Genomic DNA, 14815 nt, shown 5'->3' with positions numbered 1-14815 from the left:
ATATTCATGAATGTTTTAAGTTCTCCATGACCATAATCAATATCCAATGAAGTTAATGAGATCTTTCCATTGATTTCAAAAGACACTGGGGTGAGCCTCAGAGACAATAACATCGTGTTCTCTCAACCACTGCAGCTGATAACACACATTTTGATAATTTGCTACCTTCCCATCCAGAATTTCAGGAATAAACAAAAAGGATAGTATCTTATTTCAAACTTATTGCTCAAATGAACAATGTGCCATTATAAAGGTCCATATGGAGCATTCAGTACCTTTAACTGAAGAGCAGTCAAGGCCACAGTAGTTACCTGCATCATTGGTGCCAGTATGAGAACTATAAATAAGACAACTGGTATTTATTTAAGAAGGAAATGCAAAAAAAGCCTGAATGTGTCATCCTCCCAAAAGGTTGAGATTTTCTTTTGTTTTAACTTTGGGCCTCTGGAAAGCAGTGATTCAAATTCTTATGTCTTCTAACACATCTAAGCCCATCCAATAGATTTAAACACTGATGGGTAGAGTTTTAAGTTCAAACTGGCCTTGACCTTGGGCAGTATGACATTATCTGAAAACCATTAATGGTCTGAAACTAAAGGAAAAGCTCATTAATAAAAGCAAAACCGTACAAAGGTACAAAGGCAAGAAAAAGAAAAAGAAAAAAAAGGAAGTTTTATTAAAAGTATTGATCATGACCTAGGGCACCACAGACATTGATCTTCCCACATCTCCACAGGAAAAAAAAAGTTAAGCCAACAAATTATTGATCTATTATGAAACCTGCTGAACAAGCCATATATTTAATTTCTTACAATGAAAAAATATTCACACCAAATTAGGACACAGAGAAAATCTATTTCTTAAAAATTATTGGTAAAAAATACTATCCGACTAATTTCACAAAATGGCCACCCTGTTAGTATGACTTGACCCTTGTCTGGAGGTGAGAAGCCTGTGCACTGCAAACCTTTAAAGCATGGGTTTCAGATTTCAACTCATTAACGCATATGCTTTTAAGGAGAAATGGGTAGTGCCCAATGCTGAGTATTGCAGCAACATAGAATGAATGCACACAAAAGGACAATGCTGAACTTAAAACTTCAAGCATAAATGTAATTAAAAGTTTCTAGGATTATTATTTTCTATGAAGCAGAGTACTGTAGTTTTGGATTTTCTTCAGCCTTTCAAAGAGTCAGAAAGACACATTTAGACTGACATAACACTGTAGCTGTAGAAACAGTCTCGGAAAAGCTGAAGGTCACCAGAATTCTGTCTGGTGTACATGGAGAGGGGTAGGTGTCACTTTCAGAAAACAGAGATAACCTTGACAAAGTTGCATTAATTACATGTATATGTGGAAAGCACAAATTAAATTTGGAAGGATGTCATTACTTCTAGTGCTTCCCAATTACTGAATGACCAGTTCTGCTGTCTTACCATTCTTGTAATGGAGCCCTATGGTAACACTGGTGGTTTTCAGCATATGAGATGCTAAAGAGATTGTTTCTTATTCTCTGCTATTTGCTTTGCACTCTACAGTATTATCAGCTGATGCTGAAGCAACTTTTGTTCCAACTTTAGAACTACAGTCTTTGTTGCTAGATGGAAGTTCAAAACAAAACACTGTATTTTATGACTCCAAATGAGGCTCCACAGCACCTTCAGCAACTACAGCTGGCAGATTCTAGAGCCTCATCCTTGTGTCCGTGATGGCAAATGCCACATGCTCTCCTCCCATGCTGTGACCAGCAACTGGACCCCGCGGGGAGCTGGTCCAGAGCGCTCACGCCTCACCACGGCACGTTTCTGCCAGTCTGTGCCAGCTGCTGACCTGCCCCATGGGGGTGGAGAAGCGCTGGCAGGGTGAGGGAAAGCAAAGGATGGAAATGTGTGTCCTAGGAGGAGTCACTGATTTCTGCATTTTTAGGTCAGTTTAAAATTCCCAGGGACCCAAGTCTCAGGATCTTGTGCTCTGAGACTCGGCAGTCATAGAATGAGTAAGGTGGACCCCATTCCTTCCATGACTGCCTAGAGTAGCAGGGGAGGGGTCTGCCCTGGTAACCACCAGGCTTCACTGCAACCATTCTCTCTTCTCAGAACTTCTGGTAGGTAGTTCTGTTGCTTCAGGGTTTTACCAAACAGAATAATAATGTACTGATGTAATGTTTTCTCTACAAATACCTGACAACTCTCTCAGGTGACCAGTAAAATGATACCAATTTTAAAGTATTACAGCCATGTATACAGGAGACACCAGAAATTTATGACTAATTTATTCTGTGTGGATGCTTTAACTGAGTAACAGCACCACAGGGAAAACCTAACTCTTTTTTGGGAAAAAAAAAAGTTAAAAGAACTACAGTATACTTAGGTAATTTCTGAAGGAATCTCTCCAGTGCATCATGTGCATCTTCATGTGAGACATTTAGATTCATTTGAGATAGTAAAAACAAAAGTTGAGTGTGAAGAATGGCAAAAGTGTCTAACATTAATGGGCTATAGAAGTCTTTGTCAATCAGTGTAAAAAAGGTGCCCATTTAAAAAACAATTCTAGCTTTAAATACACAGTGATGGGCTCTAAACCACGTATTACCACACTATAAAGAAAATTTGAAGTTACAACAGATAATTCTATGAAAATGTCAGATCAATCATCAGTGGCAGCTAAAAAAGCAAATAAAATGTTAGGAATTATTAAGAGAGAAACACAGAACAAAGGAAACCACAAAATTAAACCACTTTGTAACTTTCTTAGGTACTTGCAAGTTGAACATCCTGGCCCCCATTCCCAAAGAGTAAGCAGACTTGAAAAAAGGTGCAGCGAAGGGTGGCCCAGGGTGTTAGAATTATGGATCAAAAACAGAACAAGTAAACAGAATAGGAAAAGAGTCTGACAAAAAAGACTAGCACAGGGGACATATGCAAAAGATCTGAAAAATCAAAAGACACTGTACATGGAATGACTGTGGCCTGGTCATGCCATACAAGCAGCTGGAGACAGCCAGGAACATTATGAAGTGTCTGAATTCAAACTAATAAGGAAATATATTTCTTTACATAACACAGAGTCGGTGGCACCCATTGTCACAAGACATTATTTATGATAAAAACCCTACTTTGGCCTATTAAGCACAGAGAAATATCTCAAATATCACAAATTCCCAAGCTACGTTTTGCTGGAAACTAGGAGAATGTAGCATGGAACTATTACTATAGATTTGCTCTGGTTTTATCCTCTTTTACAAGCACCTGCCGCTTTACACTGTTGCAAACATCAGGTTAGGCAGACCTTTGGTCTGCCTCAGTCCTGCTCCCACTCTTTCACTCTATATTGCTACTCCAACATCATATAATTTCTACTACCTAAGGAATGGATTTGTCTATCAACAGTTTTGTCTCCAATAATCCTTTTTAGAATTATAGTATAAAACCTGATGCCCTTAATCAATGTATCTGTATTGAGAAACAAATACAGAAATCCTCTGTGTAAGGGAAAATACTGCCCAGTCCTAAGGAATGGAGAAGAGGCCTGCATTTACTGCCCTTCAACAAACATGCATTTTTCCACAGCTTAAAGGAGTAATTTTTCCTCTGAATGCCAGAATGTAAATTCATTGTAGTACCTGGAATTTGAGCTAAGTTTAATAAGAGGCTCAGTTTTGACTCAAATATTCCTTACTACTAGTGATAATACATGAAAAGGGGATTTCCCAGTCTCACTCTCTATTTCTGGGCTAAACTGGTGTGTTAATGCAGTAGACCAGAAAAGACATCCTTTTCTTAAATCAATATGAAATTACTGAAACACACACACACATATCTATTTACATATTTGCATATGCATTCTTTGAGATGCAATAGTTGATACAGTTTTAAGTCCAGTCAAGATGCCTGTATCCAGGAATTTAGGTTTTAATAAATGTGTTCAGGTGTTTAATAAAATGCTCAGTCCTTCACTCCCACACAGAATGAAAACATGAATGGGCTCAGTTACAAAAAAGATATTACGAGCTTTGCTATTCATTAATCCTTATCAACAAATGTTCATTATTAATTTAGATTTTGTGGTTTCCTAAGACATAAACAAACTAATTCTTTTGGGCTTTCTGGCTCATTTGCTATGCCATTAGGGAACTAAAATTGTTTTTTTTCTAAGTCCATCTTTCTTTTGGAAACCTCTTTCTATTTGTGAATATAAATAGACAAGTAAGAGTGAAAGAGTGTAATCATGTGAAAAGGAGAGGACATGTTATATAATTCAACCACTATTTCCCCAGGTCCAAGGTACTGCTCTTGTTTGTGTAAATGCATGTGCAGCCTAGCTGATAAAAAACCAGAGCTAGTAAAGATTGCCCTGTCTGGAAGGCAAAGCATGAAAGCTGTAAGTAAGGAAAAAAAATAACACCTTTTTCTGTTTTTTAGAGAAGAACACAACACTCAGTAACTTACAGAAAGAGGAGCTGCAAATAGACCCACCATAAAATGTCAGAAGTGTCAATAGTAATAAATACTTCTACGTTTTATAGATAGGCTTACAAGGTAACACACTGGGCTGTGGCTGCCCCACAGCCTGAGAAAGAAACCCTACTGACCTCTGTTTGGACCAAGCTGTATACTTGAACACCAGTCCTTTTCATGCCCCTAAAAAGCATACAGCATCATGATATTATGGTTTAAGAATGGCTCTTAAAATCCCTCGTATCCACAATTCCGACAGCACTGCTCAAATGCTTTTAAAAAAAGTCCTAAAATATTTAAGATCTAGCATAACCTTACAAAGTAAAAAAGCTTAATCATTCATAAAAACATACTATCATTTGTCATTATTTTAATTTAGATTAGGTTTTACTTCTATCCAAACATATAAACTTATAATTAATGAATGTATCTGAATATATTACCTTATGAATGGTTGTACTGGGTGACACCAACATCCATTTAGCTCAGTTTTGAGTTTCAGATAACATGTAGAGGCAAATGCCTGGTATTACTCCAATACCAAAAGCCTGGTAAGCAGGCCCTAAAATTTGGTAATGCTGCAAGTTTTATTGCAACACATTAACTTGGCTATACTGCACATGCTGGTTAACTTCTGGAATAGATAACAATAATAACACATAGAAATTCACAAAACTCTTTCTGTAAGTACTATGGGGGAGGTGCACTAACAAAATTTTAAGATGAACATCTCTCTTTTTACCACATTTGCCAGCACTGCTAATAGATTCCATGAAATATCTCAAGTAATGTGTCCCAAAAAATGAAGATATAAGTGGTTAGTAAGCCCTACCTCAGCTGGCTTCAAAGCTTGAATCCTCAGAAAAATCCATTTTTACTGCCATGTTCTAACAAATGGGGTTATTACAAACACGCCCTTAAATAGAGGTGGTCCTGCAAACATCATGGGGGAAAAAAGAATGGAAAATTCTGTGTTTATCCCTGAATATGCCAGATTTCACCATTCATAACTTAAAAAACGTTGAAGTGATTTTCTTTAAATTTGGATTGTTTTTCTTTCCTCTATTAAAGCTATAAAATGAGCCAAGTTTAAAGTTTGTAGCTTCAGCTGCTTTTGAATTATGCAAATATTTCAATATAAAAGTCTGCTTTTCCATTGCTGAACTGATTTTGCTCAGACTTTCTGAAGATTCCCCTTTGGGCCAAGACCAGTCATAGAATGTATCTGACTAAAAGTAATTTGTTTAAAGTTATGAGCAACTCTGTGAAAGGGATATCTTTCACAGCATTTGATTTTGACAAACGTTATAAGCACACATATAGATATATCCCTGCCAAAGCTTGTGATTTTTGGTGCATTTCTTAAAAGCTCCAGCTGCTGAAATCAGGAGATTGCACATGTTCATTAACTCCCCCTGCACCCTCCACTTACGTGTTTTCTGTGGTTACACAAAAAAGGATTGAAACATGAAATATATCCCATAAGCTTAGTCAAATCTCCAACCTCAGTGAAATCCAGAACTGCAGGCCTGGCAAGAGGGATATAATGGAACAAGGCTGTGGTAGTGGGACCAGTGTCTTGATAGCCAAGTAATTCCCAGTATGGATGAAGAGCATCCTCATAAGGAATTAACCCAATACTGCTCCTCAAATAAACTTTGCTGATAACCAAGTCCATAGATCCCATTTTGAGTTCCCAGTCCCTTTCCCAAAGCATAATCCTCTGTACTGAAAGGTTTCATCACAGGTGTCTCGCACAGGCTGCTTTTTGGCAGGAGAGTTTTATCAAAATTCAGTCACATTGGGGACCAATGCTAGAGAAAATGACAATGTTTTTGTCAATGCTCACTCTGAAGGTCACTGAGAAGTTCCAACACCTTCAAGTTTTTCAGTAAAAAGCTAAAATTTGACATTATTGAAAAACAACCCCCAGTTGCCCAGGGAAGTTGCAGATGTTCCCATGCCTGGAAATATTCGAAGTCAGGCTGGACAGGGCTTTGAGCAACTTGCTTGAGTTGAAGATGTCCCTGCTCATTTGTGGGAGGGTTGGACTAGATGACCTTTAAAGGTTCCTTCCAACCCAAACCGTTCTATGATTCTATGACATGAAGAGGAGAACCTCAGACCATGATCATTTGCTTGTGCTCTGCAGAGTCTTGTTAGAAATTGATAGTTAATTCAGTCAACACCACATCTGCCATGGCTGCTGTGTGCCAACCCCAAACACTCCTTTCCTAGCCTCTAAAACACACTGATCACACTCAGCTTGAATCTGAGATCGCCTCTTCCTTACAATTATTTCTACTGACAGAGAACAGGAAGGAAGGGGAGAGAAAAGGGGCCTTGGGGCTGGAGTGCTGTGATGGAGCAGATATGAATAGACAGCAGAAAGACCCAATGTGCTCCATGATAAAGACAGAGGAATTTTTCCTTTGAAAATACAAATAATTCAGACAGCCAAAGAAAGTGGACTGACAAATGGGAATGGCTTAGACTGAGACTGCCGATGCAGTTACTGCTTCTCACTGTTTCCATGCTCTGCTCCCCTAAGTTGCCTTTCAATCCATTCCTGAGTGCCTACAGCTCATGGTCTGTTTGAGGTGAGCCACCAGTGTTTCTGGTGGGCATCAAAACAATGCTGTGTAAATTGCAGTAATTCATAAGATGACTAAACATCTTTGCAGTATGGCTGGGCTGGATTTCCGAAGTGAGATGTTTTAACTGTCTCGGTCTAAGCTCTCTCCCTCATCTGCAACAAGTGCTATATTCTCAGAACTGTTTGGCCAATCTTTCCTTTTATTAATAAAGTGTGCCTTTAGGCCCTATGCTCTTGCTCCTCAAATAGCTGTTGATACCTCATTTCTCTTGAATGTCCAGGAATAACAACTGTTGTCACAGTTCTCTCCACATGTAGTGACTAGCTGCGTCTGGCCTTCTTAATATCATACACACTTTGCCCCTCCACTCCCAAAGAAAGTCCATGTCAAATTTGCAGCATATATCATTATGAGCTCTTTCATGAATAACCTGGCAACCTGCAACAACTCCTTTTATCCATCCTATTTTCTCTCCTTCCAGCCAGAGCTGTATCAAAATGCATCCATCCCCTCATTATTTCCATTACCTGATCCCCATTCAACCTACACATAACCCATAGAAGAGGGGCACTCCTTCTCTCCTAACCCAGCCCCATGTCTGCCTTGTCCCAGACAGTCTGCAGAGGCTTTGACAGAGCGAAGAGAGCTCTGTTAAGGATGATATCACAGCCTGCATGTTGCCTATCTCACCTTGCCATGCATGGGTAGAGGGAAGGGAAAGGCAAACAGGAGTGGCCACCCAGCTGTGTCTCTTCACAGAGTGCAGTCTGATCCAAGCCAGCCCCTTCTACCCGCACAGCTCACAGTAACACTGCTCTGCACTGCTGCCAGAGAGCAGAGACCTTTCTGTGGGGAAAATGGAGACAGGAAGGAAGAACAGAAGGTAGAAAACCCACAAAGGCTAAGTTCACTTTCGAATCTTTTCTTCTCCCACTTGCAACCTCCAGCTCCTTCCTCTGCTTCCCCTCAAGGCCTTTCACCATCTCCATTGCTCTCCTCTAGATACTCTCAAGGACCTTAGTATCTTTCCTATATTGCACTGCCCAAAACTGCCCACAATATTCCAGGTGAGGCCGCCCCAGTGCAGAGCAGAGCGGGACAATCCCCTCCCTTGCCCAGCTGGCGATGCTGTGCCTGATGCCCCCGGACATGGTTAGCCCTCCTGGCTGCCAGGGCATTGCTGACTCACATTCAACCTGCCCTTGAGCAGGACCCCCAGGTGCCTTTGTGCAGCACTGCTTTCCAACATCTCATTCTGTACGAACAGCCGGGGTTGCCCCACCCCAGGTGCAGAAACCGGCACTTGCCCCTGGTAAACTTAATACTGTTGGTGATTGTCCAGCTCTCTAATTTGTTAAGGGGTCTCTGCAATTTTCAAGGTCTCTCCACATAAAAATGTTGTTCAACATAATAAACATATTCTTATTATTATTAACCTGGACAAAATATAAAGCAGAAGGTTTGAACAGGCATATTCAAATCTGTAGCTGACTTGGCAAATACTATTTTAATCTGAGCACAGACTCTTTGAGACTTTAGTGCTTCCTCAGAAAGGAACGATAAACAACGATGCACATCCTGCTTTTTAAAAAAACATACTCCTTTGCATTAGATAAAAGAAATTATTTTATACTGGTAACTCCTAAATGCAGTAATTCTTCCAAAGATAACTTGGAAACTTTTATACTTTCCACTGCAGGTTTGAAACCTAGACCTAGTTAGTTCTGAAATAAGTGTGTTAGCAGCACTCTATGCCATTCAATGGAATCATCATATGCTAAATTAAGGGATGTATTTTCCTTCTTTCATTATTATTTTAATGTGAGGAGGTGAGAAAAAGATGGTCCACACCAAAGGAAGGGAAAAGGTGGAAAACAGTAACAAATTGGTATCTCTTTCGAGAATTGCCCCGCAGGCCAAATATTTTTATGTTCTTAATCATTATTAAATGACTTAACATGACACACAGAGCCTGGCAAATGATTGCATCCTGACATGAGAACGAATTACAAATGAAATGAAAGATCAAGCTGTATTAGAGGACTGCCTCTGGGAAATGAAAATCTTTAATTCTCTTTTATTATTGACATTTATTTGGCTGCCATGAATAACAACACAGCAAAGAGATTCAGCTATGCTTGTGCACTGAATAGCTTATCCCACGGCTCAAAACTGCCTTAACATTTATCATGTTTGCTTTTGTAGCTGACACCATTGCATACACTCTCTATCCATCTTGCATTTATCAGGCATATAAAGTGCATTCTCTAATTTAAGTTCATTTCATAGTGAACAAACAGCTAAGATTAGCAAGTGTCAGTCCTCAAATAAGCTCCTAGTTGTAAAAATATCAAAGAATGGATTAATGGATTTGTTAACAACTCCAGTTTAAAGAAAAAAAAAGTACTGAGTGAAAATTAAATAAGAGCACAGAAGGGTTACATACAAGATTTAGGTTTACTACATTATTACTAGCTCATATATGAAAACATTTCAATACTGCTTTTTCTCAGCCAACTGTACAATACTCGAGGGGAGTGCCTCCATATGGGCCATTCATGTTATGCAGTAACTTTCTGGAAGGAACACTTCCATCCTCATTCAGTGAGATACACATATCCAGCTCTCAATGACTGGTTTCTATTTCCTTTAAAACAGTTTGTAGCTAACAAAATAGGGGAAGCAGCAAACTACTGGAGCAATCATTCAAACTGCTGCTAGGAATGATCTATACAGCAGTGACATACCTACTTATTGCCTAGCCCTGCAGCCACAGTCTGAAGCCAATTCTGATTTCGAGGCAAATATTGTATGAGTAAGCACCAGTCCCTCAGGTGCAAAGCTTCCTCAACTTTTGATTTTCAAAGGAGGAATTCAGCCCTGACTAATAACTTAACTTGTGAAGGAATGAACTACTAAAAATGGCTTGCCACAGCACATGTTTTTAATAGCTTTATTTAGTCTAGAAGGATAGGTGGACAGAATTAAAGAGACTGTCAAAAGGTAGGCAGTCATGTTTATAATGCTTAAATCTGTGCATCGTACATCATCAATTTAGACAACAGAAACTACTTGTATCCCTGCTAGAACACCTTTTTCCCACGTACTCCTTTGAGAATTGAAGAGCAGACGGCTGAGAAAAGCTGAAGTGAGACTTTCTGCTCAAAGCAAAAAAGCCTGGAAATTCACTTAATACTGGATTTCACTTCCTCCTCTTCACAAATGTTTAAATATACTACACTGTTGCACAGCTGTTCTCAACAGGCATAGTGTATTCTTGTTTGCAGAAAAGATGGCTACACAGATAAAATCTCAAGTCATAAAAATCTGAGTAAAACCAACTGGATCAATATTTTAGATCTATGTAATAAAAAAACTTGAGATGTTCAGAACTAAATTCTCAGACATTCGTGTGAAACGCTAACATTTTAAATTCAGAATCTTAAAACCATTAAAAGCATAAAAGGCATGAAATATGGACTAACATCAAAAGGCAAACACTCTGACTTCCATTTAACAGTTAAAATTTGTCAAACCACAACTTTTAATTGTTTAAGTGGAATATTTACTGTGTGTGACAACGGAGATTTGAAAAATGTACCTGTAGCCATTACAGTGTCATCCTTCCCCTGGGTAAAGACCACGATTCGCTGCCTTTTAGTGTTCACCTTCGGCAGGGCTTGTGTCTTCCGGGCTATCTCCTTAATATCTTCAGTCTATTAACAGAGAGAAAGAAAATTCTTGTTACCAGCACACAAGAGTGGCGAGAGATTAGAACTTTATTAGCAGATCAAAGATTTATTTTCTTACTGCTAGGTATAAAATAGACTTTATTGTCAGTAGTGGAAAGATTTTTAAAAGAAGGAATACTTCATTCTCTGAAGGGTTTCTGTAGTACTATGAGACCACTGTTTTTAATCTTGATAATGATAGTTCAGCTATTCCAATTGCTGCAAAACTGCAAAGTTAACAAAGGAATTAAAGTGCATTTCTTAATGAGCAATTAGTGAGTTTCTTTGCTGCTGACTAGATTCTAGCTGTACCTATCATAAAATTAAAAATAAAATTGGTAAGAGAATACTTTGGATTAACTCTGAGCCCGATTTTCATCCAATTTAGCCAGGTTTTATACTACTATAATTCCTCTGATTTCATCGGGATTACAAATACTGTTTCTCTTCCCTACAATAACTGGTCCCACAGCAGCACCTGAGGGGGTGGTGCAGCCCAGGTGCCCACTGGCTGTGTGCCTGAGATGCAGGGAAGCAAAGGGTGAAAGGCAAGGCATATTCAGTGGGGCACAGAACTGCACCAATTTGCTGAAGTACAGCTATGGTGCAAAAGTTTCAGAAGTCTTTGCTTTAGAAGGACATTGTACTCCACTGTGCACGTAGCCAGGAACAGAGCAACTGCCATACTGAATCAAAGCCCAAATTCATCCACTGTCTTTGACAGCAACAAGTTTGGAATGTTAAAATTGATGCAGGAAACTCTAACAACACAACTTGTCATTAGAATATTTTAATTTCTATTATCACTGTTGCCCTATGATCTGAAACACAAGGGTTTCAATTTTTAATTTACTTAGTTTTCAATCTAATTTACTTAGTTACTAATCTAAATAGAGGTATTCCTGTTACTTACATTAGCATCAAATCCATTTATAATGCTATATGGGAAGCTTTTGTTGTCAGATTTATCTCAAGTCAGTGTCCTCCAAATTAACTTTGTATATGTAATCTATTTCTTTTCATAATTTATGTATTTTCTCCTTTTTCCCCCTCCTTTTGTCTTCTAACATTATTCTCTTTGCTACTTACTGTGTCCCACTTTATTCACATCCATGTTAAACAACACCACATTATTTTCCCACTTTGCTCTTGTGTACAAGGAACTGTAGTGAAACAGGGTGAGGGCCTAGTGTTGATGATATAAAAATATAACAATACTTTCTCATGGTTCTGTGTACTGTTTATTATGAATCCCAACTCATTTTTTAGCACTATTACATATTGAATAGAGTTCATTTATAAAGCTGTCTAGAGAGGTTTCAAGTCATTTACCAGAGTTGTTACTATTATTTTATATTATTACTAAATTGATTTGTATCTTCTAAAACCAGCATATAGTGTTAGTTTGAAACCCAGGTACAGCTTGTACCATTTTGACATGAGATTGATTATTTTTCATCAGAAGGTCAAGTAAATGCTTCAGGAACTACAGTCTACATATCACTCAGTCCTGGTTACCTGCTTCTTTCTCTTTTTTTTTTTTTTTTGGTTCTTCAAGCACTTAATCTTTCTTATGGACAGAGAATATGCCTGGGCTATATATTTACCAACATCCATTTATGTGAAAATCACCTCCCTCGTCTGCAACACTCTTAGAGCTTCCCTTCAATTTCTTCCCCAGCTCTGGTAGTCAGAGAGCCCATTGCTTTATATGCATTTGGCAAACATGAAAACAGTTTCTCCCTTACTTATTGGCCTCTTTCTCTCTTTAAAATTCTCTTGTACTTTTCATTTCCATATACAACATCTCACTTGTGTTATTTCTTCCTTCCTCCTGCTTAGAGAGCTAACAAAGGTTCTAGCAGGCAATGTCTTTACCAATGTCTTCTACCATCAACCTCTCTGCGTGGACTGAGCACTGTAAAAAGGGGCTGTCTTAGCCCTAATCCTCAGAAGGTGATGAGTCCCTTAAAGATGCCAGAGAAAAGAATTGAAATTGCTATTCTTCTGTTCTGAAATGTCTTTTTAGGAGGTTTATGAACAGCAGGTTATCAGCTGGTGGCACAAGCTGTTGAATAGGGGATGAAAGGAAAACACAGCTCTCCAGGTTGGTAATATGTAGGATTCTGAAGGTTAACCTAAATCCTGAAATATTTCAGGCCTTGACAATTAAGAGATCCACAAAATAGAAGCTGCAATAAAGTACCATGCAGATCAAAGGAAATAGGAGAGAGGTGTTTAGTTTTAGCGAAGTTGGAAGTGGCTACCGGTGACTTTATTAGGCACATTCACAGTGGAGTAAAACAGTCACAGAAATCGAAGTGCTTGAAGATATTTGTGCAATGTATTTACATGCATGTTGGATTTTGAAAGGAGAATGATGAAGTTATAACAGCAGAAAATGGCATGATCAAGAGATGATTTTTTCAGCTTAAGGAAGAATAAAGATTAACTTACATGAAGAAAAGAGGACCCTGAGGAAAGAGATTAGTGAAGAATGATGGTAAAGGATGAAATAAAGTAGACAGTGAAAGAAAGTAAAAAGCACATGTTTTCAGAAAGAATTAAGTACATAATAAGCATGTAAAGCATAAGTAGAAGGAAGGTATTTAGGAGGATAACGTAATTTTTTTTAAAAAAGGCAGAAATTTCAAGGCAGTGATTTGGAGATTTGTGTCTGATTGTGCAAACTTTAAAAACAATTGAATAGCATTTTCTGTGAAAATTAACTTGGCCATTTTTAGACAAAATCACTCCCCATACTAATTTTTTTCAAAGGAAGAGAATAAAATAGAGCTTATACACTGGAAGAGCTTCAACATCAGTGTTGAGGGGGCTTTAACTTTTGAACAATATATCTTCATTTTACCATTATGTTGTATTTTGAAAGTACAACTGTGACATTTTGCAATATATGAATATTAACAACTTAAGATTGCAGAGGTACTATGTCCCTTATTTCGTTGTCATGCAAACATCACGAAATGTTGTCATCTGCTATTTCTGTTCAGAATATACATAATACTTTCAAATAGCTGAAATGCGTAATATTTGTTTTGCACTGACTTGTACCTGCCCATTTATTGAGACGTTCTGGTGCCTCCTGTGTCTTCAGACACCGCTGGTAAGACTGTAGTGGTCTGTGGTCCTAAAGCCACAATAACATGCCCCAGATTCACAGGATACCCACACATTCCCAGTTACATACTTGAATCTGATTTAACAAATCCGACATACAAATCTCCCCAAAGCATATTTGCCCATTGATGCTGCACCTGAAAAACCTTGTGCAGGCGGCATTCGTTCCAGCAAGTGGAACGTATGCACGTGATGGAAGCACATTAGGTACCCCAGGATCAGACAAAGGCACGTGCAAAACTGCACACAGCTAACACTGCTGGTCAAACCACGGCTTCTTATTTCTGCTTCTGAACAGAGACCCAACTGCTGGGACTACTACAGCCCTGAACCAAACAGGCAGAAATCCACTGAAAACAGTGGGCCTGTGCAGTGCACCTCGTTAAAACTTGGAGACCTAAATCTGGTTCAGGGTACCAAAACTCTAATTTTGTTCCCCACCCAATATGTTCTTAGGAGGCGACATCTACCTCTAATAAAAGAAGTTATTTTGCATGGCAGCTGCTGCTAAACTCTTAGATACCTACAGTTCCATTCACTTTGTTTTACTTCTTTGGTTGACAGACAGAATTGAACCCTAAATTTTATGTTTTAAGTAGGATTCTGCTTTTCTAGTTCCTATACAGAAGAAACAGCAAGTTATCCTTCTGTAAAAACAAAACCTCATAAACCTTTGTTATCTGAAATGTATTAGAAACATCCAGTTAAAATACACTGACAACCATTCTACCACTTCAAGGGAAACCAAGTCCAAGGGCTTCCCTGGGATAAAAATCGCGACTGTTATAATGGATTACTGAGATGGCTGCAACATACAATTAGGATGAAGCACTGTCTTTGCAGACATTATTTAATAGTTTTAAAAAGTCATAGAACATGAAATTCACAAAA

The 14815-nt window shown here is 38.5% G+C and overlaps 1 protein-coding gene across 3 annotated transcripts in view; it reads right to left on the bottom strand.

Annotated features, from left to right (window-relative positions):
* The window catches only part of ADK (adenosine kinase), a 270131-nt gene that overhangs the window by 30640 nt on the left and 224676 nt on the right, over positions 1-14815 (bottom strand). For all 3 annotated transcript variants that reach the window (XM_071564265.1, XM_071564266.1, XM_071564264.1), the window contains exon 9: positions 10657-10771. In XM_071564265.1, the coding sequence (XP_071420366.1) occupies positions 10657-10771 (115 nt within the window). The remainder of the gene's footprint in view (positions 1-10656; positions 10772-14815) is intronic.

Source organism: Pithys albifrons, chromosome 9, assembly GCF_047495875.1.
Source record: "Pithys albifrons albifrons isolate INPA30051 chromosome 9, PitAlb_v1, whole genome shotgun sequence".
In the NCBI taxonomy this organism is placed as follows: Eukaryota; Metazoa; Chordata; class Aves; order Passeriformes; family Thamnophilidae; genus Pithys; species Pithys albifrons.
The sequence above is the reverse complement of the archived record's forward strand: the minus strand, read 5'-3'. Positions and strand labels throughout refer to the sequence as shown.